General features: G+C 40.6%; 1 protein-coding gene and 1 long non-coding RNA gene across 7 annotated transcripts in view; one reads left to right on the forward strand and one right to left on the reverse strand.

Annotated features, from left to right (window-relative positions):
• Positions 1-27,814, reverse strand: part of LOC121896268 (extracellular sulfatase Sulf-2-like) — a 97,154-nt gene that overhangs the window by 29,140 nt on the left and 40,200 nt on the right. For 5 of the 6 annotated variants that reach the window (XM_042410055.1, XM_042410053.1, XM_042410054.1 and 2 more), the window contains 4 exons: positions 7,524-7,750; positions 6,150-6,270; positions 719-837; positions 423-574 (listed from right to left, as the gene is read on the reverse strand). In XM_042410055.1, the coding sequence (XP_042265989.1) occupies positions 423-574; positions 719-837; positions 6,150-6,270; positions 7,524-7,683 (552 nt within the window). In that variant the 5' untranslated portion in view covers positions 7,684-7,750. The remainder of the gene's footprint in view (positions 1-422; positions 575-718; positions 838-6,149; positions 6,271-7,523; positions 7,751-27,814) is intronic. The other variant, XM_042410052.1, reaches the window with a different exon arrangement.
• LOC121896285 lies at positions 19,125-26,538 on the forward strand. The gene is made up of 5 exons (XR_006095957.1): positions 19,125-19,235; positions 19,584-19,622; positions 24,825-24,949; positions 25,339-26,003; positions 26,156-26,538. It is a non-coding gene; the product is annotated as an uncharacterized LOC121896285 (long non-coding RNA).

Here is a 27,814-nt window from a genome sequence, read left to right on the forward strand (position 1 = left end):
CCTGGGCTCTGTGTTATTTAGTAAATTCTGATAATGAAAAGATTAATTATCAGAGAGTTCGTTAGACTCAGAGAAATGGATTTGCAGTTTTACAGCTGCTGTTTGTCCAGTGATTGTGTTTGTGGAAAAAGCTTTTTTTTGGGGCCAGTTTGCGTCATGTGATGATCTCAGAAGTTGCAGCTGCTACACAAGAATTGCTTCAAAGCTCAGCATCGTTCTTGTTGGGTCCATGTAGTGCTGATGACGTCACCAAAACCGCCCAATCAATGAGGTCAACAGTACATCTTTTTTTTTTTCCTTTGTCTGGACCAAATGGACAAAACTAAAGGTGTGACGGCAGCTTAACCAACTGCAGTACACTCTAATAAATGTGTACCTACCTGTGTGTGTGTGTGTGTGTGTGTGTGTGTGTGTGTCCATACCTGTGGGTACTGCGCTCCGTGTTTCTCTCGGACTCCGTTGCGACTCAGAGTGTAGTTGTAGAAGCGGCTGTTCTTCACCAAACCGAGCCACTCTCTCCACCCGGCGGGGACGTACGAGCCGTTATACTCGTTCAGATACTTCCCAAAGAAGGCTGGAGACACACACACACACACACACACACACACACACACACACACACACACACACACACACACACACACACACAGTCAGTCAGTCAGGAGAATCACCGAGTAGTAGAATAAAAACATTATGTGTGTGTGTGTGTTGTTTCTACCTGTCCTGTATCCAGTGTTGTTAAGGTACACCCCGAAGGTCCGCGGCTCGTGCTGCCGTTGCCATGACATCGAGGAACAGTTCTCGTTGTTGGTGTAGGTGTTGTGGTTGTGGACGTACCTGGAGACAGAGATCAAAGCCGCATTAATGACCAGGAAAACTCCCACAAACTCTCATAAAGGTCATAAAGGCTCCTGGTTTACTGTGTGGAAACTGTTGTTAATGCACCACTAAAGCACCACGTAAACTAGAAGGACTGTGGATCAGGAGCTCCAGCAGGCGTCTACTTTTACATATAGAGACCTGAAGTCAAACCACAACTTCCAGGTTCTGTTCCAGAAGCAGGAAACCTCATTAAAAATGTCATTAACATACGTAACTGCTAGGGGTGTGCCCGAATACAAATACATTTGGCAAAGCACAAATAGTGTTTGTTTTTTTTTCACGAATATTTGTTTCATACAAATATTTCAAAAATTATTTGTTTTCAGGAAGAAAAATAAACCATGTGAAATACAAGCGTGCAGGTCGGTTACATCACTATCTCAGTGTCTCTCCTCTGCTCCGCTGTGGCGTCTATCAGCAGGTCTCAGTGAGAGGAGTCACATCCACCTGCTACATGACGCACATTTCCTTATTTGGACATCACTCCCAGAGTTGGGGGTGTTGACACAAGCAGTAGCTGGGCTACTAACACAAGCTTCATAAACACTTACTGTAACTAAAATTAAAAGCGTAATAAAAACAAAAACAGGATTTTTAAGCCTCTTTCCACTTTTATTCGAATACAAATACAAATAATTTTGCTGCCTCAACAAATACAGATACAAATACAAATACTGGGCTCTCTGCACATCCCTAGTAACTACACTAATAAGTAAATATCCAGCCTTGAACAGAACCTCAACAGTACGTTTTATATGTTTAGATAAGGACGGGAGTCTAAATATCGTTGTTTATTCAATATTTATGTTTTTAGTGGCCTTTAACGAACATTATCTCCCATAAGTCCTTGAGGTTTGTTGGCTAAAGGTCACGCATCAACAGACGAGTTGAGTCCATGAGTGAGTGGAGGGGCGGCGGCGAGTTCAGACATGTCTGTAATAATAACTGTAATAATAAACAATTCAATTCAAATAAGCTTTATTGACACGACAGATCAGAAATACAAGTCTGTACCGTCTGTACACAGCTCAGATTACAGCTACAAACAGCAACAACAACTTTAGAAAAAAGCTTTGGGAGTTTTATGGATATGGACACCTCGTTGTCGCTGTAGTTTTTTGTGTGAGCACAATGAAAACATAGTTTAAGTTAAAATAACAAAGGTTTAAATGTCTGACAGCAGCTGCGCTCTCAGAATGTAGAAAGCAAACGCCGGGAACGCGCTTCATTTTTTGACAAAGACGATGAAAGAAACGTTGAATGAGAAATTGTGTTGAGTTACAGAAGCTCGACAGGAAGTGATGTCATGACTCCGGCTCTTTATATTACTTGTTATGTAGGACAAATTCTCACTTAAGTTTCCGTCTGTCTGCGTTAACCTCTCTTATTACATGTGTATGATACCTAAACAGCGTGTACAAGGTCACATGATGAGTTCACATGGTTCTAATGTGGAAGTTGTAAAACAGTGGCGAGGCACTGTAAACATATAATACAAGCAGTATACAAAGAACTACTATAACTCAGTATAACGCAGCTGTCAGCAGATATAAGTGTTTATTAATGTATTAGTCAACATCTACAACTCCTCCTGTGGGCACCTAGAAGTGCTTGCTGCTGTATAAACAGATAATGAATGACTACAGTGAAACACAACTGTAATAATATAAAATATGTCTTCACAGAAGTTATAATAAATACTGAACATTAATAAACACTCCCAGAGGCTCACAGTTGTGAAACTGTAACATCTATTCTAAACTGTCTAGTAGACAAACACTAAATAAACACCTCAGACTCTGAACTGTATCACAGCAACATTTTTAGCAGGAAAATATCAATACTGGATGTCTCCCACTGACACCGCAGCTCTTTCATTAGATATCTGAATTATTAAAAAAAAACCTATGTACCTTTCAGAATGCCATTGACAAAGAGAGGAAGAGTGCACTCATTTCAGGATGTATTGGATGCCGTTATTAAAGAAGATACGAGTGATTTTGAGACTGAGTCAGAGGACAGTGATGGCAATGAAGGAAACATAGCACAGGATGACCAGGATCAGGAAGTAAGAGTGAAAGCCTGAGGGAGAACCAGGCAGAAAGCCAGAGAGTGAGGATACGCCTGGTACAACACAGCACAGGCAGAAGGCAGAAGGCAGAGTTCATAAAACCCTGAAACAACCTTCACAGGTGCTGATTTTGCAGCCACCTCTAACTGTTTACTACAAACCCCCCACTGTGTCTTCAGAGATGCTTCAGAATGTGACGATCTAGAGCAATAAGTACAGTCTCCAGAAACACAGGACAGATGCTGACATATCTGTTAAAGAGCTGCAACAAATGATAGACATGTACTTGCAAATGGGTGTAGTGCAAATGTCAGTGTTTACTGGGAAGCCGACACACACTAGGGCCCCTGTAGCTGACGTAATGCCTCGTAACAGACAAACAGGACAAACTCTGGAAGATTAGGCCATGGTTGGATGCATTCAGAGAGAAATGCCTACAGATAGTGCCAGAGGAGGATAACTCTATGGATGAAATGATGATTCCTTTTAAGTTCTGTGGAATCAGACAATACATGCGTGGGAAACCCCATCCCTTCAAGGCTTCAAGGTTTGGGCAAGAACAGGAATCTCAGGCATAGTTTAAGACTTTGACGTGTACCAAGGGAGTGTGCAGGGTAATCGTGCCAAGTCTTAGCTTGGATTATCAGGAGATACAGTCATGAAGCTTGCATCAACACTCCCTGCAGGACAAAACCACAAGAGTATTTGCAGACAATTTCTTCATTTCTTTGCCTCTACTCGTCAAGACTCCTTGAGGTTGAAATCCACTATGTTGGAACAGTACGACCTGTGCATGTGCCAAACCTCAGGTTAGCAGAAGAGAAGGAGCTGAGAAAACAAGGCAGACGGAGCTTTGACTTCAGAGTGGAGCAAAGTCACAACCAGTCTGTGCTCCTCTCTCCTCTTGTGGTGGTCCACACCCAGGTGACAAGGTTGACCAGTGGGAATAATCCAGTAAGTCTTATATTGAGGGACGTACAACTGATTCATGGTGGCGATCAATTTGCTTGATTCCTTTACAGCCAAGTACAAGTTCACATTAGGTCCAGCGCTGGTATTTGTACATTTTTTTTGGCACTCCATCATCCTTGCAGTGGTCAATGCTCGGCTGCAATTCGAGTGTGACTGTACAACCCTGCCGATCCCTGAGAAAGGAAGTCATGAACAAGCACAGCTGGAAACCTCTCTCATCCAAATCAGTACCCTGAAGAGAAGCAAACCATCCACAGATGAGGCAAGAGCACAAAGCCTCAGTGTGAAAAAAAAATGGCCCACAGTGCTCCCCCTCCTGATGTTCACAGGGATAATGTGAGGCACTTGCCAATGAGAGTTGAAAAAAGAGGCCGCTGCTGGCTCTGCAAGGATGGATATACATCAACTGCATGATTCAGGAGTGATGTTCATTTGATCACAGATCAAAAAAACCTGCTTCCTTCAGTTTCACACATAAAGAGACCCAAACAAGGACGACGTCCACCAGATAAGAACAGTCAAAAATCATTATGATGTTCAAGCAAAGCTCAATATGCAAACATGAAGAAATTATAGAGGACTGACGTAATAAAATTCCAATTTTGCAAGGTCAAAAAAAAAGTTGTTTTCTTACAGTTTTTCAGCATTATAGCATGGATCACTATTATAATTTTAACTAGTCAAATTCATATGCTTTTTATTGTGCTGTATCAAACAGTCTCATGTCAATAAAATTCACTTTTAAGATACATATTTTGATATTATTGGATCATCAATGACTGATAATCTATGGACATTGTCAAAATTAAAGCACTGATATTTGTAAGCACTAAGACCTGCTGCTGCACTTCTGCATCATTTTCACATAATCCTCCAAAAACCAAAAAATGAAAAGAACTATTTTTCTTGATCAGAGATTTGCTAAAACCAGTTTAAAAAAGGAGAAAAATCAGTGCTTGGTTTCAGAGGGTTGAAATGTCGTCTTCCTCAGTGCTCGCCTTCTTATTTTTCTATCCTTGATCTCAAAGCACATATTGTTATTTCTTAACTTTTTAAATTATAAATTAAAGGGTTTTTTGCCTTGTAAGTCCAGTCCAGTCGGAGCTCTGGAAGTCAGAGCTGAATGACATAAGGTATCAGGAATGTGATGATAACGGTACTTGTTTCGCTACTGTGTGTAATTTTCTGACTAAACTGATGTAAAATATTATTTGACTTATCCGTCGTTTATCCTGCTCTGTCTCGTTAATGCATCCTATTAAGCTCTAATAACGTTGCAGATATTCATAAGCTGCCTGTCAGAATAGAGTTTCTCGCCATCAGCCGCATTAATTAATTGTTTGCATTTGACATTTTGAGATGTGGAGGCACTGAGCTCGAAGGTCGAAATTGTCACATGGGAAATTTTTGACCTCTGACTTGCGTGGAACGCAGCATTAGTCCTAGTTTTGAGTAAAGCTCCAAAAACACTGGATACTACATTTCCCATGATGCAACTCAGTAACATCTTTCATTAGTCTTAATCTGCATCTGCACAACAGTGATTTTCACAACTATAGAATAAGGTGCATGTTTTTGTTAAATTTTTGTGGGCACTGTATAGTGAATAAATTTACACACTCAGAATTCAGACACTCAAATAAAATATAGTACAGCTTTACATTATTGTTCTGTCTTGTAGTGATGTATCTGTATCTTTCAAACTCCACACCTTCAGTTTGTGACACAGGACCACAGATGTATAATAAGAGCTGGATACCAGACTGAAAATGGCGCCTATTCAGTCCAATTAGAATTGCTCACCTGGCATAAAAGCCAAGAAACTTTCTAGCTTCCAGGTTTACTTTTGCGTTGTACAGAATATGCACCGTAGCGTTTCTCACGCTGGCTCCTCCCAGATTTTTAAATCACTTTTCTCGCCTTGAGAGTCATAATTGACCTTGTTTGCAGTTCAAGGCGTCCTGTCAACAGTTTTACAGACGTCTCTTTTATAATGGTGGTCTATGGGGAAAATGCATTTTGGGCTGCAGGGATTTGACATCACTATGACATCACCTGGGTCATTTTCTCAGCTCCTCCAGCCACATCAGACATAACACAACCTGTTTTTGCTGTTTTTGACGTGTAAAATCAGTGGAATTAGTTTTTTAAGCGTTTCAGAAAATCAATTAGTCAATATGTCGGGTACAGATGGAAATGTGTCTGTCTGTCTTTTAGCACTTACTTCCCAGTGAGCATGCTCGAACGTGACGGACAGCACATGGGCGTGGTCACGAAGGCGTTGGAGAAAGAAGTCCCGCCCTCCTCCATGATACGGCGAGTCTTATTCATCGCCTGCATCGAACCTACAGAGAGATAAAGAGAGACGTTGTTGCAGCATGTTGTACAATGTTTGACGAGCAGGTTAGATGTTTGTAGTGTAGAAAGAGAGACACAGAGTTTGGAGGTTGATGTCTTTTCTAATCTCTTTGCAAAAACCAAAAACACAAGTGTAAAAGTGTGAGGAATGGATTCAATCGTGTGTCCGTTTGCTCAAACATAAGCTACAAACATTAGCATGCCCGGCTAACTAGCTTACTACCTGCACTAGCTTACTGCTTTGAAGGCCAAGAGTTAGCATATAATTAGCTAACAACATGATTTTGTGGGGTTACAGGTAACATTAGAAAAAGTCCTGTTCAGGACTGACATATCCACCAGTGGGAGCTTTATTAGGCTAAGATTAACATTAGCTAATGTTAGCTAACGTCCTGCTCGCTATTTGATTCGGTAGTTTAGCAGAGATGACTTTATCAGACTCATCAGTTAGTCCTCATCCTCCTGTTTCCTCATAAAAGTGAAACATGCTGTTTGAAAATGCAAACAATAAAGCATAAATTAACATAACCTCTATAATATAATAATGTAACCTCTGTGCTGCCTGTGCAAGAAACGTATTATGTATTTTTAGAGTTAATATCCAAGCAGTGTGCGTTATAAAGAAATATCAGTTTCCCTGTTGAGCTGCAGGTGGAAGTATAGTAACAAAAAGAGGAACTTTGGCACTAAAAAGACTGTAACGTTGAAAGATATCTACTTGATTTGACTCATTTGGACGCTGAAGCTTCATATTAGCTTCACATAAACTTTTAAATACATTTTTGCACAGAAGGAGGACTGTGGATTTTGTCCTCCATCACTTCCATTGTAAGGTCATTATGAAGGGATCTTCTAATGGTCAGTATGAACAGGAGGAATGATTACAGCAAGAAAAACAGCTTGAATGTTCATTTGGGCTCCTGACTGTTGTTTTAAGATGGACTTGATAAACTGTGAACCACTCCTTTAACTGGGAGAGTGCTTAAACTGGAAGTTAGATAACATCATATACGGGATAAATGAACAGGATTTTCTTGGTAACCAGGAACTGTAAACTGTATGTGTGCAGTGTTATTGACAGGCGTAGCAACAGTAACTAAGGGGATGTGAGGAGTTCGCTAAGGGTTAATTATGGTGAAAGATGTTTTGTCAGTTTTAAATTTGAACCACCAGTAACATTAATAGTAATTGTGACATAAACAGTATCAGTAATAGTACTAATAACAACAGCTTCACTCACCCAGCTCCAGGTCCTGGTCGTCGGTCAGGACGAGGATGATGTTCGGCCGGATGTTGCGTCTGTCTCTCTGGAGGCGGGACTTCAGACGCTGGCCGGGCGGGAAGTGGGCGTGGCTGAGCGTCATAGTGACGAACAGGAAGAGGAGGAGTCGGCCCGCCATAGCCTTCGACCCCTGACCTCCCAAACAGGTCAACCAATCAGCTGCTTCTCCTGCTGAGTCTCAACTTCTGGAAGAACAACAGACAAACGGTTCATTTAAGTGCATGAATTTCCTTCATATCATTAAACTTCTTGGGCACCAGAACCGCAGTATGATACAATATGTAAACGTCCTGTCATGTCTGAATAACATTTATGTATTTGATGAAATGAAAAAAATCTATTTGTTGTATCTCGTGCTTAAAGTCGGTGTCAAAGGCCACCATATAAATCTGCAATAACTAGTTTCCATCAGCTTTAAGTTGACATGTTGAACTTGTTAGCAAACAGTTGTTTATTTCCACATCCAGCAGTTGTGGAGCAACATTGATAATGTCAATAATTACATGTGGGGTTCCTCAGGGTTCTATTCTTGGTCCTTCATAGTTTCAACCTGGTTAAAGCTGCCTGAACTTGTTTTCAGCAGAATAGTCTGTAAAAACTACTTCTGTCATATAATCAGCTTATAGAGTAGTTGTGGCTAACATGTTAGCAACCAGCTGCTTATTTACGGAGCAACATTATCATTCATGTGGAGTCGTGTTTCTGTCCAATATTCACTCTCTTTTAACTCTGTTTTTGTTCTCTACCAACTCCTGAGGGAAATATCTGGCTCTTTAGCTTCTTAATGCTCCACTATGTTCACCAGCTAGTCTACAGCTAACTGTGAGCAGGTAGTGAACAGTGGCGACGCTATGAGACGCTGAGAGTGAACCAGAACAGTAAAGTTGCAGCCGGACAGATAAACAACGAGAGGAGCTGCAGAGTCTCTGATAGATTCATCACTATGAGACAAACACATTACACGCTGACACATCAGTGTTATTATTATAAAACACTAATTATAGCTGCTTTAACCAAGTCAATCAGGAGGAATATTGTAGGAAAAATTAAATAAATGAACAGTAAACGTTGGCAGATTATGTTCAGTTTGAACATTTTATTGGCAGCAGCGTTAATGAAGAAGAACATAATCAGGCGGCATCATGTTTCCCACAAAATATATTAAATATATTTATATTATATTATAAATAGTTTTATATTAACGTAATTTATAGGAAACAGGATTTAGAGCTGTCGATCGACAGATAATCGTCTACAATTTTGATAATCAATTGTTTTCAAGCATTTTTTTTTGCAAAAATGGGAAAATTTTACTGATAACAGTAAACTGAATAACTTTTAGTTTTGGACTGTTTTAAAACATGTTTCACTGAAATTTTATAGACGATACTATCAATCAAATAACTGAGGAAATAATCCGTTAATTTTTATTTTGATTAGATTATTTTTTAGATCAATGAAAGTAAAGCTCACAGCTTAACAACTAGAGCTGCAACTAACGATTCTCCTCAGTATCGATTCATCTGTTGATTATTTTCTCCATTAATCAATTAGTTGTTTGGTTTATAAAATGTCTGAAAATGGTGAAAAATGTAGATCAATGTGGATCAATCTTAAAGACGACGTCATCAAATGTCTCATTTTGTCCACAACTCAAAGATCTTCAGTTTACTGTCACAGAAACTAAAGAAACCAGAAAATATTCACATTTAAGAAGCTGCAATCAGAGAATTTTGGACTTTTTTTAACTTAAAAAATTACTTTAAATGATTAATCGATTATCAGAATAGTTGGTGACTCATTTATTAGTTGGCAACTAATCAATTAATCACCTAATAATTGCAGCTGTAATCATTACAGTCACTGATATTCATCCTCCAGAGCAGCAGGTTGTTGAGATATTTTGTTGTGGACCCGCGTCCTGCTGCTGCTGCTGCTGAAACAAACATGATATTATTATTATTGCAGCAGTGTTTCAGTGAAATGTCACCGCGGTACGTGACGCCGCGTGTTTATTTACTGTGTGACGGCCAGAATATCGATGAAAACGTTCAAGTGAGAGCTGCTCTCTCTCTCTCGGAGGGAAAATAACAAAAAACACACTGCAGGATTTTCTGGTCAAAATAATTAAAAGAGAACATGACGGGTGTCTCTGTGGCACACACACACACACACACACACACACACACATTTACACACACACACACACACACACATTTACACACACACACATACACACACAGTTATTAGCTGCAGTCTTTTGTTTCTCTGATAATAAAACACTGAAATCCTATCAGTCACACTGACACACAGCACAGCAGGGATGTGTGTGCGGCTCGCTGTACGACAGTGTGTGTGTGTGTGTGTGTGTGTGTGTGTGTGTGTTCGTGTGTGTGTCTGTGTGTGTGTCTGTGTGTGTGTGTGAGCATGTGTGTGAGCTCGCAGCAGGGTGCGTCATGCAAATTAGCTCGTAATCAAAACAGTGTAGGCTCACTGCTCTGTGTGTGTGTGTGTGTGTGTGTGTGTGAGCATGTGTGTGTGTGTGTGTGTGAGCATGTGTGTGTGTGTGTGTGTGAGCATGTGTGTGTGTGTGTGTGTGTGTGTGTGTGTGTGTGTGTGTGTGTGTGTGTGTGTGTGGGTGGTGAAGCTCTCATATTAAAGTGGTCTGTTGGCTCCAGCTGTGAATAGACTGAGATTACACACAACCTGCTGAGAGACATAACCCCCCCCCCCTCATGCCCCCCCCCCCCCCCCCCCCCCCACGCCCCCACGCCCCCCCACGCCCCCCCATACCCCCGCCTCTGCGTTGGCGGTCTCTCTCTGAACTTGCCAACACGCGTGTTCAGGGGCCGGTGCACTTCATCACATGTGCCTCACACACACACACACACACACACACACACACACACACACACACACACACACACACACACACACCGTGATTGGTCAGCTGGACTCACTTCTCACGTCTGAATGAATAAATGCGTCGTAAACGTTCACTAATGTCAGAGGAGAATCAAAGCTGCTTTATGCTTTATAGTGACAGATGAATTATTATTATTATTATTATTATTGTCAGATATTTTTCTGTGAAACTGAAAGCAAACGTAACTATTAGATATTTGCTGCTGCAGCTCTGCTCGTTACTGACTCACCCTTCAAACATTTGCATCCTGATTTTAATGTTATATAATGTTAACGGTGTATATTTGCATGGACCGGCACTCTTGATGGTTTCTATTCCTCTACTCAGCTCAAGTGTTTTTTAAAGACACACTTATATATTTGGGAAATGTGTGTAAATGTATTCTCTCTATAAATAAATCAGATCAGGTAGTTATCAGTAGTGTTATTCATGTTGATTTTGAACATGAGACAAGAATAAAAAAACTAGAGATCCAGAATAAACAGATGTGGGATCCGACCGACGCTACGGCGGTTTGTACTGTTTTTATGGATCAGATGATGATGATCTCCACATCTGGACTGCAGCAAAGAGAGAGAGAGCCAGATCCAGCTGTTGGGCTGCGTTCAGCTTCGACATGTGTTCCTGTCCTGCAGTGACCCGACCGCCGCCGCCGCTGCTGCGGCTGAAACATGTTTTTTGGGTTGTTTTAACTCCGACGCTGTCAGTAATCCAGCTCACTGTGTTTATGTTATGTCACACACGGTCTCAGACGAAAACCGCCGGACTCGACCTACCAGGATTAGTTTTCTCTCTCTCTTTCTGGGTCACAGTGGCTCTGAACGCAGCAGGTTAGACACCAGTGTTTAATGTTTTATGTAATATACTTTGTCACTGAAATGATGATGTAGATGCACAGCAGCAGCTGAATATGACTTCAGGTGAGAAAACGACGTCTGCTTATGAGACTAAAAGGCCTGTTTTCATGTTTTCACTGGACTAGAATTAACTGTGGAGGAATTTATCCTCCGTGTCACCTGTTTATATTCACATTTTCAATTTAAACATTAAAAAAATCTTGAGTGGAAGATTCAGAAAAAGAAATCCTGAAATATCACGTAAAACTTTCACACTTGTGGATAAAAAAGAAAATGTAGATAAAATGTAGTAAAAGAGATCCCACTTTGTATTTGTATTTGTTGAGGCAGCAAAACTATTTGTATCTGTATTTGTATTTGTATTTGAATAAAAGTGGAAAGAGGCTTTAAAAATCCTGTTTTTGTTTTTATGACACTTTTAATTTTAGAAAATTAAAGTGTTATAATAAGAATAAATGAGATGAGATAGAATTAGATAAGAAGAATAGATCAGATGTAGTAAAATTGGAGCAAAATCCTCCAAATGAAAAACTCTCCAGTGTTTGATCATGTGACTCCAGAACGACACGTAGCAGCGTTTTCTAATCTGGCGTCTCTATCAGCAGGACGACATCATCTGTCTGTGTTTTATAAAACCTTTAAACACATCATCTGTTAATCAATAATCATGTTTTATGATGTGACAACCAGGGATGTGCAGAGATCCCAGTATTTGTATTTGTATCTGTATTTGTATTTGTTGAGGCAGCAAAATTATTTGTATTTGTATTTCAATAAAAGTGGAAAGAGGCTTAAAAATCCTGTTTTTGTTTTTATGACACTTTTAATTTAATATATAATTAAAGTGTTATAATAAGTGTTCATGAATAAACTACCTTATGAAGTTGGTCCCCACACCGGGTCTCTAACTGGAGTCTCAGATCAGAGACGACTGCGCTGACTACTGAGATCAAACTTTACTCATCACCTCGTTGCAGACAGACCTCTACCTATTTATACACCAGAACACACAGACAGCAACAGCCTGGAACATGTAGAAGAACTTCAGAGGTGATTATTGATTTGCACTTTTCATTTATTGCCTATTTTTTTACAAACTTTGTGGAAAGGAGAAGAGGAACAACAGGTTCTGGAGAGTCTCTTTGGAAACACTTTGCATGTGTCAGTAGCTCAGTTTTATCTCTGGAGAACACCCCCAACACATAACTGTTACAATATCTCTATGAAACTAATATTCATATAAAACCCACTATTTGTACTTTGAATAATGTATCCTAGTGCCACGCTGTGGTTCAGGTCTGGTTCGGTTTAGAGATGATGGTTTTGGGGTTAAAATGACTTTGTTAAGGTCAGAGAAACATGTGGTGGGTTAAAGTTACTACTTCCTTAAAGTTAGACCACCTTCGTTGTCATGGCAACAATAATAACCACGGGGGGGGGGGGGTTAAAGGTTAGGGGTCACGATGTTGCCTCCATCCAGCCTCCTCCTCTGAATCTGTCACGTATATAAACGTCATGTGACCTGCAGCACTGCTCCACCTCACAGTTGCTACGACAACTAGATGTCAGCTGTCACTCAAACTAACTATAGACTGACATTACGACCTGTTTCTAGGGAGGTCAAACAGACAAAAACATCAGATCCGTGTAGAGCGATGATGAGGAGACTGTAACCTTCCTCCAATGAACCCATCAAACAAACAGTCCATCATGTTTTCCATCGTTTGACCTTTGACTTCTGCTCTTTTAATGACATCATCGTTCTCCTGCAATGGTTTAAATGGCACCAACTGGACAATTAGTGCCGCCAGCTGTTTATGACCCGACTTCAACAATATTTGCATAACGGCAGTTTGACTGGAGGGAGAGTATCACATATGGCTGGAACGGCCACACACACACATGTATCATACTATATTATTATGCATTTCGACACGTGCGGTTACGCCATGCTGAACCGCCAACGAGAGCTCCATCCTCCCCCCCCCCCCCCCCTGGAGGATCATAAATTGTGTCGTCTGTCATCCTGATGCCCTCTCTCTCTCTCTCTGCTCCATCACATCACACACATGCTCATTAATATTCATGAGCTGTGGGCGGGACCCCGGCGCCGATGCAGCTGATATAAAACATGGTGAATGTCAATAAAGACATGCGGCGATAACGCGGCGCCGCTGTTCCATATTCATCAGCATCTTTACATGAGACCAGCAAGCGATGAGGTCAGAGGTCAGAGGTCAGCTCACCACTTCCTGACTCTGGACAGTAGCCCATTCAATGAAATGAAAAACTGTAGCAGTTACCTCGGTAACAGAGATTAGCTTGTTAGTCTTCATCACAGAGGCAGCTGTGATCAATACATTTACCCTTTTCATTTTGTCTGTTTGATCGATACGTCAGCTGATATTTCCTGTTTGACTGTTATCAATAAACATGTCAGCAGGTATTTATTTCCAATCACATGTTTTTATACTCAGCATCATTTCTGACAAACACACACGAGGACGAGACGTTTCAGAATATATCACTGATACTGGACGCTGTTTTAATTAAGTATCAATTATTATTATTATTATCCGATCAAATCAATCATTTTACAAGAAGTGAAAAATGGTTGTTATCATTTCCCAGAGTCACAGGTGTCGTCTTCATACGTCTTGTTTTGTTCGACCAACAGTCAAAAACCCTAAAAACCCCAAAATATTCAGTTTACTATCGTGTGTAAAGTATTTAATAATCACATTTGAGAAGCTAAATAAAGCAAATATTTGGCATTTTTGCTTAAAAAAAAGACCAAAATGATCAGTTGTAAATAATTGTGTTTTCTTATAATTTAATTTATTATCTCATAATATTGAGACCAATAGAAATTAATAATTATTATTAGAGGTCATTAATTATAAGATGAAAAATGTATTAATTATTGAGACAAAGGTCTCGTAGTTTTAAGTTAAACATCTCATAATTAAGAGATAAAAATCTTATAATAACAATATAAAATAATTTATTTATGAGAGGAAAAATGTGTAATTATGAGTCGTATTTACGGGACGCAATCTTTTATATTTTATCTGATTGTTCGTCAGATTTGAGTGAAATAATGAAGCTTCTCTGTAAATAAATATGAGAGAAAAACAAAAATGTGATTTTCTTCTGTGCATCAAAAATATATAATTTAATAAACGACTTAAACTGAACATACAGAGTTATAATTAGGAGATAAAGATCATATTATTATGGGATGCAGAATTAAAATAAAACCATCTATAATTATGAATTTAGGATTTTATAATCTGAAGACACTAAACTATAAACGAGATTCATTTATTCCATAAATATTATTGTATAATTTTTACTGTAAGTTTTTAGTTTATGATTCTTATAATAATTATTTCACTTTGCAGGTGAATATGAAGCTACAATCTGTCACTATTTAGATTTATTGTGTAGTTTTTCTACACATTAACTCTCCTCAATATATTTATATTTTTTGTATTTATCTGGTCTGTTGCATCATTAATCAAATGTTTCTTATCTTATGATCGATCATTTTATTAGGAACAGCTGTACTAAACTAATCAATCAAACACAACAGCTCCGTCATAAATTCTACATTTATTGTCAGTTTTTGTTGACGTTGTCATAAAGGTGATGATTCTTCTTCATGTGTGTTATTAAAGGTCGTTGTGGGTGATGATGTGCTGCGTTTAACAGTGTTCCTAATATTTTGTCCACTCCGTTAACAAACATGATGGGGGCGAAATATTAGCAACACTTTTCAGTGGAAACAATCTCAAAAATAAACATAAAGCAGAATCATCACATATGTTTGTCTTTGGACTCATCCCAGAATATACAGTGGTGCATTATGGGATACACTGGGCTCAGATGAAGGCTGCGTCTGCATCGCTGTGGGTTCAGCGTCAGTTTGTTGGTGTATTTCAGATGGTGTGTGAACCAGGAAGTGTTGCAATATGTCTATTTTGCACAACCAGGAAGTCACACACACTCATTTTCACTCACATATGCGAGTAAAACACATTTCCAGCTGTTGTAAAGGTGAGCGGCGCCGGCGGGCTGAGGTGGGATATATATCGCCCATATTGGCTCTGATAGATACTTGTGATCGGCTCAGGATATAAGTATCATACTGTAGATTTGTGTCACGACTGTCTTCAGGTCTTATTTAATGTCTATTATTCAGAACCTTCATCAGGGTTTCATATAAATGATCCGTGTTACACTGTTTCCTCCTGATGGTTTAATTGCATCAGTATTTTTTTCTGCACCATCAGCAGGAGACACGAGAAACTTTAAATTTAACTGAATTAAATTTCAAAGCACAACTAGTGCAATAATAATGAAAACAACACTGTACACACAGAAACATCTGTCTGTAAATCAGACAGATGTGGAGTTGGTCTCATTTTGATGGAGCTAAGCTGGCTATCGTTTGTGCTAAGCTAAACACATGTCACATATCCGTCTTCTCATCTGACACAACCCTGTTTCAGTCCGCTGGTTTCTGTACATGAAGTTTTGTCCACAGTGACATCAGATCTCTCTGAATGATTCTGGAGAAGTAGAAAAAAAGGAAACTGTGTCTCCTGTTTTGTGTCGCAGCTCTCAGTCCGGCTCCGAAGCCAACTGCTGATTCAGGACAAAAAACAAGATGTTCAGCTGAAACTACGGACAAATCCAACAAATCCCAGGAAAAAGACCCCGAGCCAACAATGTGTTTCTGACTTCCCGTCTCTGCCTGCGGACGTGACACTAATATATAGTTTCATTCAGTAGTTTTTCATCAGATAAACAGAAGGAACTGGACTATTATCAATACACATCGATCAATCCATCAGTCTGCTTATTAAGATTTACAACAACAAGTCCTCTAAAGTATTATTCTACCTGAAAAACGTTCACTTGAAACATGGCTACATTAGGCAAAATTCATCATTCGTCATGGCAACGGTAAATACCACGTTATGGTTTTTTAGCATTTAACGATCTAATCATCCACCCAGTCCAGTCCGCCTCCTCCTGGTAAGAAAGTCACCTTATATAGACGTCATGTGACCTGCGTCCGCTAGATGGCGTCTGTCAATCAAACGTAACTACAGGTCGTTTTTTTTTTTTTTTTTTTGCGAGGTCGTCAGGTGAGTTTTTCTGAGACGGACTGACTGTTTTAAAGAGTAACGCCGGTCTCAAAACAAACAAATCCAAACTCGACCACAACGACCAGAAAAACAGATTCAAACACATGAAATCAGGAAAAGACAGATTGACTTACTGTAACCGACATGAAGATCAGGCAAACAGACGAGGAGTAAAACAAAATTCAGAAGAAGAAGAAGAGCAAAATAACTGCTACACACACTATCACTTCTCTTTTTCCCTCTTTCACTTCCTCACGGATGACGTTTTACACTCTTCATTCATTTCTCACAACCTCTGTCTCTCTCTCTCTTTCTTCCTCTCTGACATCGCTCCTCACTTCTTCTCTTCTTCTTCTTTTCCTACCTCGTCTTCATGTTTCCAGCTGCCTTGCTCGCAGGCTCTGCTCTCTTTACTCTCTCAGTGCCGAACCGACAACCTTTCCCCTCTTCACTTCAGGGTGTCCTGTTGGCCGTTGCCGCGGCGGCAGACATGGTAATAATCCCCGTGGCAACAGCTCTTTCCCCTCGACAACGGCACGCTCTCCCTGCTGTAACGACAGCTGAACTGCTGCTGCTGCTGCTGCTGCTGCTCGCCTCCTCCGTCCTCCTCTCTCTATCGCCCTCTCTCCGTCTCTTTATCACTTTTTCATTTCTCTCTCTCTCTCCCTATCGCATTTTCCCCTCCCTCCCTCCCTCCCTCCCTCTGTCCTCTCTGGCTCTGGCTCTCTCTATTGTCTCTCTATCTTCTTCATCACTCTCATCTCCTCCTCTTCTCCCTCCTCTCCTTCACACTGAACCACGGTCAGGTTTATGTTTCTCGTTGGTTTTCAGACAAGTTCAAAAACACAAAGAAAACAGCTGATTAACATGCAGGAAGACGGACGAGGAAGAGGAGGGTCAGAGGTTAGTTGACCCGGAGTCAGTGTTGAGCTGCCATGATTAATCGATCAGCAGGAAATTAATCAGCAACTGTTCTGATAATTAACAATTAATTAATTTTGTAATTCTTTAAGCAGAAATGACAAATGTTTGCTGGTTGCAGCTTCTCAGATTAGATCATCTGAAGCTCTTCGGTGTCGTTTATGACACAGAATCTGAATATTTTTGGATTTTGGGCTGTTGATGAGACGTGGATAGATATAAACTGAGATATCTGAAGACGTCAACTTGAGCGCTACAAAATTATAACCCTGGTGGACAAACTATGTAGTGGAGATATTAGTGGAGATGTAAGTAACCGCCATGTTTGTAGTTCTTTTAATGCGCACAACAAAAACATGTAACGTCGTTAAAATCACAAAGGTTGAAATGTCTGCAGGAACACGCTTCATTCTGTCAGTAAGACCGATGGAAGACACGCTGAAGGAGAGACAGACTCTGTACATGAAGATGGACGTAGCGAGGTGTGACATCACCCGGTGGTTTCGTTGGAGCCGGTTTGAAGCCCAGAGTGAAGTCAGGACCTTCCAGATAAGGAGTTTTGCTTTTCACGCTCTGAAAAAACACGCCTCGCTACCTCGGACCCAAGCTAACGCTAGCTTACTGGGAAGAACAAGCGCTGCACTTGGGCTAACGTTAGCTACTTAAGCTAAATTGTGCTAACAGGGCAGGTGTCATAATCAAGTAACTTAAACATGAAATATTGCAACAACAGTCAGTGTGAGTCCTGAAGCCAACTGTCAATCACAGCTGTCAATCAACGCCCACACGGCAGACATCAAAGCTACTATAAGTCTTCAGATCTTATTAATGGAGCAATAATTTCCAAAATGACCAGCAGCTCATTTATTAGAGGGTCTGAATTAATAGATTGAGACAATAATGACTCATTGAAGACAATGACTGACGTGTTTCTGGAGAGAAGTTGAGTCTTTTTGAACAGCTGCTAGCGGCCGTCGGACGCACTTTAAAGCTCTTCAGCCTGAAGTTGTGGGAGCTGCTGATTGGTTACAGAGGCTAGACAGGAAGTGATGTCATGACATTGGCTCTCTATAAATTTTAAATCCTATATATCTGTCCAGGGACTACAGGTGAAAACGTCAACGTGAACACAAATCGGACGAGAACAGAGAACGATGGATCATACAGGTGTGATGGAGACCTATAAATATCCACCTTGTTTTCAGTCTGACCACCGTTTGAGTCATGTCGAAGCAGCTGCTGCTGCTGCTAGAAACACTCAAGTTGGTCAGATTCTCCCGAGACTCGTGTGATAAGAAACATCAGCAGGCTGAGAGCGGAGAGGCGATGTGCATTTACATTTGCTGCTCCTGTGGAGCCGCCGCTGACATCCTCCTCATCAATAAAGCAGCCAAGGAGAGCCATCACTCTGCTGCGTCTCCACATCACCCCCGGCTGCAGATAAATGATTCAGACGCGGACACCGTGTGACTGTGTAAAGAAAACACAAGATTAAACTTTAACTGGCCCGCTCATCAGCTCCGTGTTGTTCGTATTGTTTTATCACCTTAAATTAAAAAAGAAACGAGTCCGTTCTGTTGTTTTAACGGCCGCAGCTGCGAGTCACAATCAATTCATTGATTTCAAATGGAAACAAAAGCTGACCTCATCCGTCAGTGTCAGAGTAACACGCCTCTGCTGTTTATCAAAAGGCTGTTTTCTCACCCAAGAGGATTCTCCTTATTTCAATATGAAATGATGATCTCTAGCGCCCCCTGCAGGCTGCAGAGTCCATCACAGCCACGATATGAAAGAGTCCCATATAAAGCAGGTAAATTATGAGGCTTTATTCAAGAAAAACAGCATCACATGACAAAGAGAAAGTAAAGAGAAGAAGAGAGACGTCGATGTGGAGCCTAAAAACCTTACGAGGAAGAAGTTTCTTTTAACCATGACCACAACCGTTTCCTTTCTCTCATCAAAAGGACTTTTTTTAACACAAACAGTCCTTCCCAACACTTAACAAGCCTGAAGTCGTTCTAACTGTGCTCAGAAGGAACGCAAAGCTAATTTTAGAGGCGGTGAGACTGCACATAGAGTCGATGTAAAGAAAATAAAATAAAACATTTTTTAAAAGTTTAACTTGATTGAAAATGTATCTGCTGTTTATAACATACAGAGACGAGAGGACGAAGAAGAGACAGAACTGATGTTTCTGGTGAGTTCAGTCAGTCATCTCTTCATAATGATCTTACAATGGAAGTGATGGAGGATAAAACCCACAGTCCTCCTTCTGTACAACAATGTATTTAAAGTTGGTCTGAAGCTAATATGAAGCTTAAGCTGTTGTGTGGAACCTTCAACAGTCAAATGTTTGTCCATGAAGTGATGGAAAGAACTTTCACTCCAGTACTATTTTGAGGTACTTATATTTCTATTTTATGCACCTTTGTACCTCCACTCTACTGCATTTCAGAGGGAAATATTGTTCTTTTTACTGAACTACATTTATCTAACAGCTTTACTTACTTTTCAAATCTAGATTTCACATGTAAAACACATGATGTAGTTTATATACTGAAATGAAATTTGTATTATTATTACAAGACACCATGAATTCCAACAAGCCAGAGTACAACGTTTATATTGTAAAAAGAAAATCTTTCATCTTCAGATCTGGAGTTCATCATTAAATAGTTCAGCCATATATTACTGAAAAGTCAAAGTAAACACTAATTAAACAATCTATCTCGACTTCTTTTACAGGCTTCTGAGATAAACTTGGCAAACTTAAATACATCAAAATTAAACAGTCGTTCCAGTTTTTGCTCATCTGAACATCAGAATATTTCAGGGTTTAGTCGAGCAGTTTCATGAAACAGTACAATAGAAACATTAAATCTACTTTGAATCATTATAGTAAGACAATGAGGTGCAGGCTTTGTATATTTGTATATAATAAATAGAAGACTGAGTGGAGCCATTTTGCTTAATGTGTAATTTTACTTTTGATATTTAAAGTAATTTTTGCAATTAATACTTTTGTACTTTTATCTAAGATCTTTGAATGCAGGACTTTTACTTTGAAGGAAGTATTATTATAGTGCAGTATTTCTACTTTTACTTAAACAGAAGATCTCAATATTTTTTTTCCATCACTGGGAATGTGATCAGGAAGACAGATTTCAATGGATTGGAACTAGAGGAAAGGGAAGAAGGTTGACCTTGAACATTAGGATTCATCCTCTGGGCACCATAACATTAGACCAACTAACATCAGCAAACCGATCATACTACTCCACATGAATGTAAACACAGATCAACAATGAGCAGAAATACTCTTCAAAGGAATGTAGGAAGTGTTTTAACTGCTTCAATGAGACGCTTTGAAAATCACTTCTGTCAAATTTTGACAAATAACTGAAACAGAGGAACAAGGAATAATAATCACACAGGAATATCCCTTTAAGAGATACTCTGTCCATCTGCTGTATGCTCACACACACACACACACACACTTCAACATGAATAGAACATGAACACTGAAGCATCATCTAACTACAAGACCTCATTTACACATATTTCCACAGCACGTCCGCCTCCCACTGCCTCATTTACACCACTACTCATTTTTTAATGTTCCATCCATCCAACCATCTCCCCGCTCTCTGCATCACCCTTCACCTAATTTACACACCACTTCACATGTTTCATTCTCCATCCATCCTTCCATCCAGTATATATATATATATATGTATATATATATATGTATATCTTCTGTTAATGCAGCACATATATGTGAGGAGGCGCACTGATGAAAAACAAGAAATGAAACAGAGAAGAAGAAAACAGAACCTCATCGTCTGCAAAAGTGGAAAAAATGTCTTTAACCAAAACATAAAAGCAGCAGAAAACATGTAAAACAAACAAGACATAATCAGTACATAAAACACAGTTCAGAATGATAGTTTAAAAATAATTTAAATGCATTTAAGAATAAAATGTTAGAACAGGGATCAGTCATTAGGGGATTTCTATGGAGGGTCGTTAACCAGTGCAGTGGGAACGCAGGCTTACGTGTTTTTTAAAATTTATTTTAATTCATTTAAAGGACACATATTCAGCACATTTCCAGCTCTATGTTTATATTCTGGGGCTCTACTGGAATAAAAACTCCTTATTTATCTTCTACTGGTCCTTTATGCAGCCCCTCAGTTCAGCCTCTGTCTGAAACAGGCCGTTTTAGCTCCTGTCTCTTTAAGGCCCCGCCTCCTGATGAGCCCGCTCTGTTCTGATTGGTCAGCTTCAGGAAGCTTCCTCCGGCTCCGGAGGCTACGTAAACAAACTATAGTAGCAGGATTTCACTTCTTTTTCTCCTTCTTTACTCCAAATGTCAACTTGTCAAATCCATCCGTACATGCTGGAGCTGAACAACACATGGAAACACCTTAGCAACCACCTTAGCGACCACCTTAGCAACCAAGCTTACAGAATGGATGCACAAAAACGGAAATGTGACGAACGAATGATCATCTCGTCTGGAAAGTAAAAAAACCTCGCAAACGACGTGTTCAAAGCAGGTTGACGCCCTGACTTTTGACTTGCAGGCAGCGTTTCTAGATACGTGCAGCTCAAGTTTTGGAACTTTGACCCCGTTTAATATCCGACATCACAACAGGATATCAGTAAAAGCTACATCACCTGATCTCCTCCTTTGCTCCCGTCATCATTACTACGACCTCTAGAGTTCACTGGCACTTTGTTGTTTTGGGGAACTCGCTGAAACGACTGATCCTATCATTTTTCTCGGGAGAACATTTTCCTTTTTTTTTTTTAATCTCTGAGCAACAAATCACTCCAGTCAAGTGATCAAGTGAGTCTTTATTCGTCATTCCCGTTTCAAACAAACAGCAGAGCACTCGGAGCAGACACTGTGATGTTTTGTCCCTCAGATGTGTGAGAGTCTGTTTCATTAGCATTTTATTTCATCAGTCAGTTTGTGGAGAGCAGCCTCTCACTCGAGGACAAAAGACTGTCTATCAATCTATCCGTCACTCCCTCCATCTGCGCCTCTGCTTGTCTTTCAGCAGCGCTGTAAGATAAGAGGAGTTCATTAGTCAGATAACTCATCTCACACTTTGCTTTTCTTTCTCTGTATTTCTGCTGCTTCTCCTTCTTCACCTGTTGTCTTTCTGCTTTCCTCGTCTGTTTTATAACAAACTGCTCTCTACATTTCTTTCTCTCTGTCTGTATGTTCATGCCTTCTTTACATCTTTCTGTCCCTTCACACTCGGTTTTAAGCCTCAAACATGCTTCTCTTGCTGCGAACATCTGGACACATGTGACAGACATCTGCACACAGACTTGTCGTTTGTGCAGATGTCTGTCAAAATACTTAACATTACGAGACTGTTCTCCCAAGAAAAATGACACAACAGGTCGTAATGTCAGTCACCAAAAAATGACTTATAGTTTCGTTTAGAGGCATTAATCCAACTGTAGACTCCCCTAACCTTAACCCCCGTGGTTATTATTGTAGCCATGACGACGGATGTGGCCTAACTTTAAGGAAGTAGTAACTTTAACCCATCACACGTTTCTCTAACCTTAACAAAGTGATCATTTTAACCCAAACCATCATCTTTCTTTAAACCTAACCAGACCTGAACCACAGCGTTGTCACATCATTAAACGTTACTTTTAACAGTGATGTGTAACAAATGATGTCGTCCTGCTGATTACTGCTGATAGCGGCGCCAGGTTAGTAAATGCTCCTATGTGTCGTTCTGGAGACACATGGTCAGACCACTAATCTGCTTGATTCGTTTGGAGGACTTGTTGGAAATTAACATGCAGTAGATGCTAGTGCTAAACCAAAAGTCTGTTAGCTTACTGTCCACCCAACATCCTGATGATTTAGCTTCTGGGTGAAGACCCACTGAAGTTCACCCCCATTCATTTTCTATTGTTAGATTCCAGGTGAAAAAAGAGAAAAAATTCATTTTTATAAAAATGATGGTGATGCAGTGAAACTGACAAAGTGGCTTGATGATGAACCAGGAAACTGTGGTATGTAGATGTTCGTGTACAGAATTCCCCTTTTATACGACCCCTCCCTACCCGATTACAAGGACAAAAGAAATGTGACTTGGCACAAAGTAGTGCAAATTCTTGGAGAGAGCGGTGAGTTGTCTAATAACACTATGCTTGCTCAGAAATGCTAGCAGGCTAAAAACTTGTTGACGTTGTGATGTAAATGTCTACGCATCCTTGCCAGCCAGTGTCGAGACGATTTGTTCGCTGTGAGTTGGTCTTCACCATGAGGGCAAACCTGTGTAGTTCACTATGGTTGAATAGGACTCTGGTTGGTTTTCTTCTGAACACAGCGATCACACTCGGACCAAAACAGCCATCAGAGTCCCTTTACAGGAAGTGGTCTCGGTCTGGTCTCAAACAATCTCTGGAGGGGTTTGTTTGTGGTGGGAATGGGATCCGACCTCCATCTGACCGACTACAAGGCGCATTTCTAGACGTACAAGCTAAACTTTTCCCCAAAAACGTGCTCATGTGGTTTTTAGTGATGCAGTTTGCAAGTTTATAAACTAATTCACAGATTCAGACCAAAATAACTCTCTACTCTTTCTACCATGTCTGGCGTTGACTTCTGTCCAAGAGTACTTACTCACCGAACAGGCTCTTTCTCTATCTCCTTCCCAAAAACAAAAATAAAAAATGTATCTACTTCATGGAAACGGCAGCCTTGTGGCCCTTTGGGTGGAACTCTTTGGGTGTTATTCTCGAAGGCTTCTACTGTAGTTTGGACTGAACCCCATTTGTACGTCTCTTTGGACAAAAGCATCTGCCAGATGAATAATGTAAATGTGGAGCAGTCTGGCTCCAAACGCTGCAGTGTAACAAAACTCAGTGCGTTCACAAGTAAGCAGGTTAATCAGAGAACATGTATACATGGAACCCCCAGACCCCCCCACCAAATTTTAATTTAAAACTAATTTCCTGCATTTCTACACCACCTAACCTCTTTGATTAAGCCAAGAAACAATATATGATCTTTCTCCTCAGACAATTTGACTTGAGTGCAAGACTCAAGCCCCTGCATCAACCCAAGAAGACTAATATCTCAGAGTATCCTGCCGCTCCCTCTCTCACTTACACAAATAAGGGCCCCAGTGTCTATTTTCTGTTCAAATAAATAGTCTATAAATTCAATATTGATATTATGTACACAAGAAGCATGCTTAAGTAAATACATTTAGAAGGTAATTTAGAAGATCTTATGCCACGTTACGTCTTGTTTCATTTGATTCTGTTGTGTTTCATAGTTCTGTCTGCCAGACAACCATGATAACCATGTCTGTGATTATAAGACCATTAGTGAGACAGGTGATCATGTGAACTTCAGGGCCGTTCTTCAGATGACCTTGTCAACGGAGGACGAAATAAAGCTGTGGCTGAAACCTCACGCAGTCACCTGGAGGCTGGACCGAACAGCTTTGCATAGAACATCCTACAATTTTATTTTTACAGGTCAGGTGATGTTCTAGTATAAAAAATAGCCTTTTGGTGGAGGAAATGTAGGTAATTATAAGGCCTATAAGCTTCTCATTAATCGATGATGAAGGGTAGAGTTCTTTCTCGTCACAATCAACGCTGTGCCTCATACAGTATACCCAGCTTCTCCTTAGTTTGCAAAAAAATAAAATGATCAAACGGAGAAACTTTGACAACGTGTCTGCTGAGGTGGAATATATAACAAACTGTACAAGAATGAATGACTTCTTCTGAAGTTAGGAGAAGAAACTGTGATATCTCCAACTACGATGACCATTGCAAACATCACTATGAATAATGTGAAAGAGAGGATTTATGTAGATTATCGCCACAGACCTAAAATAACACCTGTATTGTCCTTTTAGGGTGGACTTCAGATGCCAGCATGAGACAAGACCTTGGGGAACTCAAACTGTCCTGCAAAGATGACTGTGACTGTTGTCCTGTCTTACACAGTAAAGAACAAAGCATTTTTGTCTCAAATGTCTCCTCGGAAGCATGGACCCTCACATGCCAACCTTTCCTACAACAGTAGCCATCTGCAGTGACCACAACCGCAACATCTTTGTGGCTGATGCACTGAGGCACCGCGACGTGGCGACAACAAAAGCAAAAACTGACCTGAAGCTTTTTGAAGCAGGACACCCGCCAAGTTCAACACGGACCGGCATCATTGTCGAGTATTCCTGCTGTTGACCCACAGTTGTGTTGATGCCCTGACGCTTGGAATAATCATCATCCAGTCTGAGGAAGAGCAGGTCATATTTGAAGGCCTAGAACTTTTGAAGAGCCTCCTTGATGAAGAGTCCTTTTCAGGCAGAGGAAGGTCATGGCCCACGGTATTCCTCACAGATGACAGCAGGGCAGAGAGCAGTACTACGCAGCAGCCTTCCCACAAGCCAAACTTATCCTCTGTTCACCTGCTGTGAGCTGTGTGGACATGGCTGTGGTGCAAGGACAGTGACATTAGCATGTCAAGTTCATTGCAGAGCCGTTACCATCAGGCTTTAGAGAACTCTGCTTTGAACAGGTTGGTTAATTTTGTGAGAATGACGGCAGATATGTTAGTCGCCAAATGTTCATAGCATTTTATCCCATCAGAACAGTCCATGTTTGTCATCGGAGTTACTGGAATGATCCCTGATACTGTTAAGTATTCATTCACTGTATTTAACTCTAAAGGGGTCCGAACTTCAATGCCTGCGTGGAGAAGCTCTACAGCCGGAAGGACCGTTGGACTCTCTGCTACAGGGACTGTAAGACGAAACACCAACAACTACAATGAGACTGCAATGAGGATACTGAAAGACAAAATCCTACATTGCAGAAAAGGCATACGCAGTTATCTGACTTTCTGACCATCCTCCTCAGTGCTTATTATGAGGCCAGAATAAAAGATGCTGCCATAGTCCATTGGAAAGGCTTGCAGAAGTCAAGGTTCCTGGTAAAGGACAATAGTGTGAAACCTAAGGACATCCGCAAGGTCAAACTTTATTCTGTTCTAATACTTCTTTTTATTTCTTTACAAAGTGGATAGTAAATGTGAATAAATTCCCCTGGCAAGGTCGGAGATTGAAAGAAACGTTTCAGTGGAGTAGTACAATTTTTTGCTTCCTCTCTATTTGTTATTCTTCTTCGCTGTTACTTTTCCACATAGATTGACGCCACCCATTTTGAAATCAAAAGCTCCTCCTGTCCTGTAAAAATCTATGTCGTAGACGTACACCTGGAGATGTGCACATGGGTAGCAGCGGTAGGCCCTGCAAACACCAGGCAGCTGTCATCCTCCAGCACCAACTTCCTGCCACAAACAGCAGAGATGAGGGCGAAGCTACTGTACATAGCAACTGGTAGTAAGTGTTGTAAACAAAGGAAGAGGTATTTAAATACCGTTTACTTACCTGTGAGAGAAGGGGGAAAATGTTTTCTCTTACTGCTAAAGTTGCTTACCGAAATGTACCACTGCCAAGCTACAGCAGTGACGTATAGACACCGTAGTGTACTTGATGGAGGGTCTAACATTCATTTTGTTACATAATATTGTTTTCAGAGGTTAATGTTCCTCTCCAGTTATGGCAGCTGTTGAGGGAAGAGGCTGTTGCAGACCTGGACGTTGCACTGGGAATACTGGGGTGTCATCTAGTGAGTGGACTACATCAGTGCCAATTTTGCCCAATTTCTACTTCTACACTGATCAACTCCATAAACGTTCATCTTACTGTTTAAGGGGAGTCACAGAACCAGCTGACATCACTGACAATGAACCGTGTTTCTCTTGGAGACCTGATGAAGACCCAGTCGGGTTGAAACTTTGCCTAGTTTGATCTTTTCATCTCTACCTGCAGTTCCTATCTTTCCAAGCCCTGTCTCAGAGGATTGCAATGATAACATAACTACTCTGCTCTTTTTATGATCACACCATTATTGTTCCTTGAATTATTATTGCTATTGCTTTCCAGTATCACATCAAGCTGCTGCAGCAGGATTTACTGAAAGGTGCCAGGAGCTGTCAGCCATAATCAACAGTGACTCTTTTTTCACAGCCTCATCAGTGGCTGCAGTAAAGGCCTTTTAAAAAAAAAAAAAATCAAAGACAATCCGTCCAAGATCATCACAGTCTTACATATGTTTGGCTGCTACACAAACACTGGCTCAGCATCTGTTAGATCTAGAGCCATCCGTAGGGCTGCCAGGCATGCCGGCCCTTCTATCCGCACACAGCCAACAGCAGCGGTGAGACGAAGGGTACGCCTTGCTGCTGGACGCCCTGTAAAGGTCACGACAGGACCCTGAACATGTTTACGACCAGTCAGCCAAGAGGGTCCGAACACCAGCTCTCCA

This window comes from Thunnus maccoyii, chromosome 4 (assembly GCF_910596095.1).
Source record: "Thunnus maccoyii chromosome 4, fThuMac1.1, whole genome shotgun sequence".
Classification (NCBI taxonomy): domain Eukaryota; kingdom Metazoa; phylum Chordata; class Actinopteri; order Scombriformes; family Scombridae; genus Thunnus; species Thunnus maccoyii.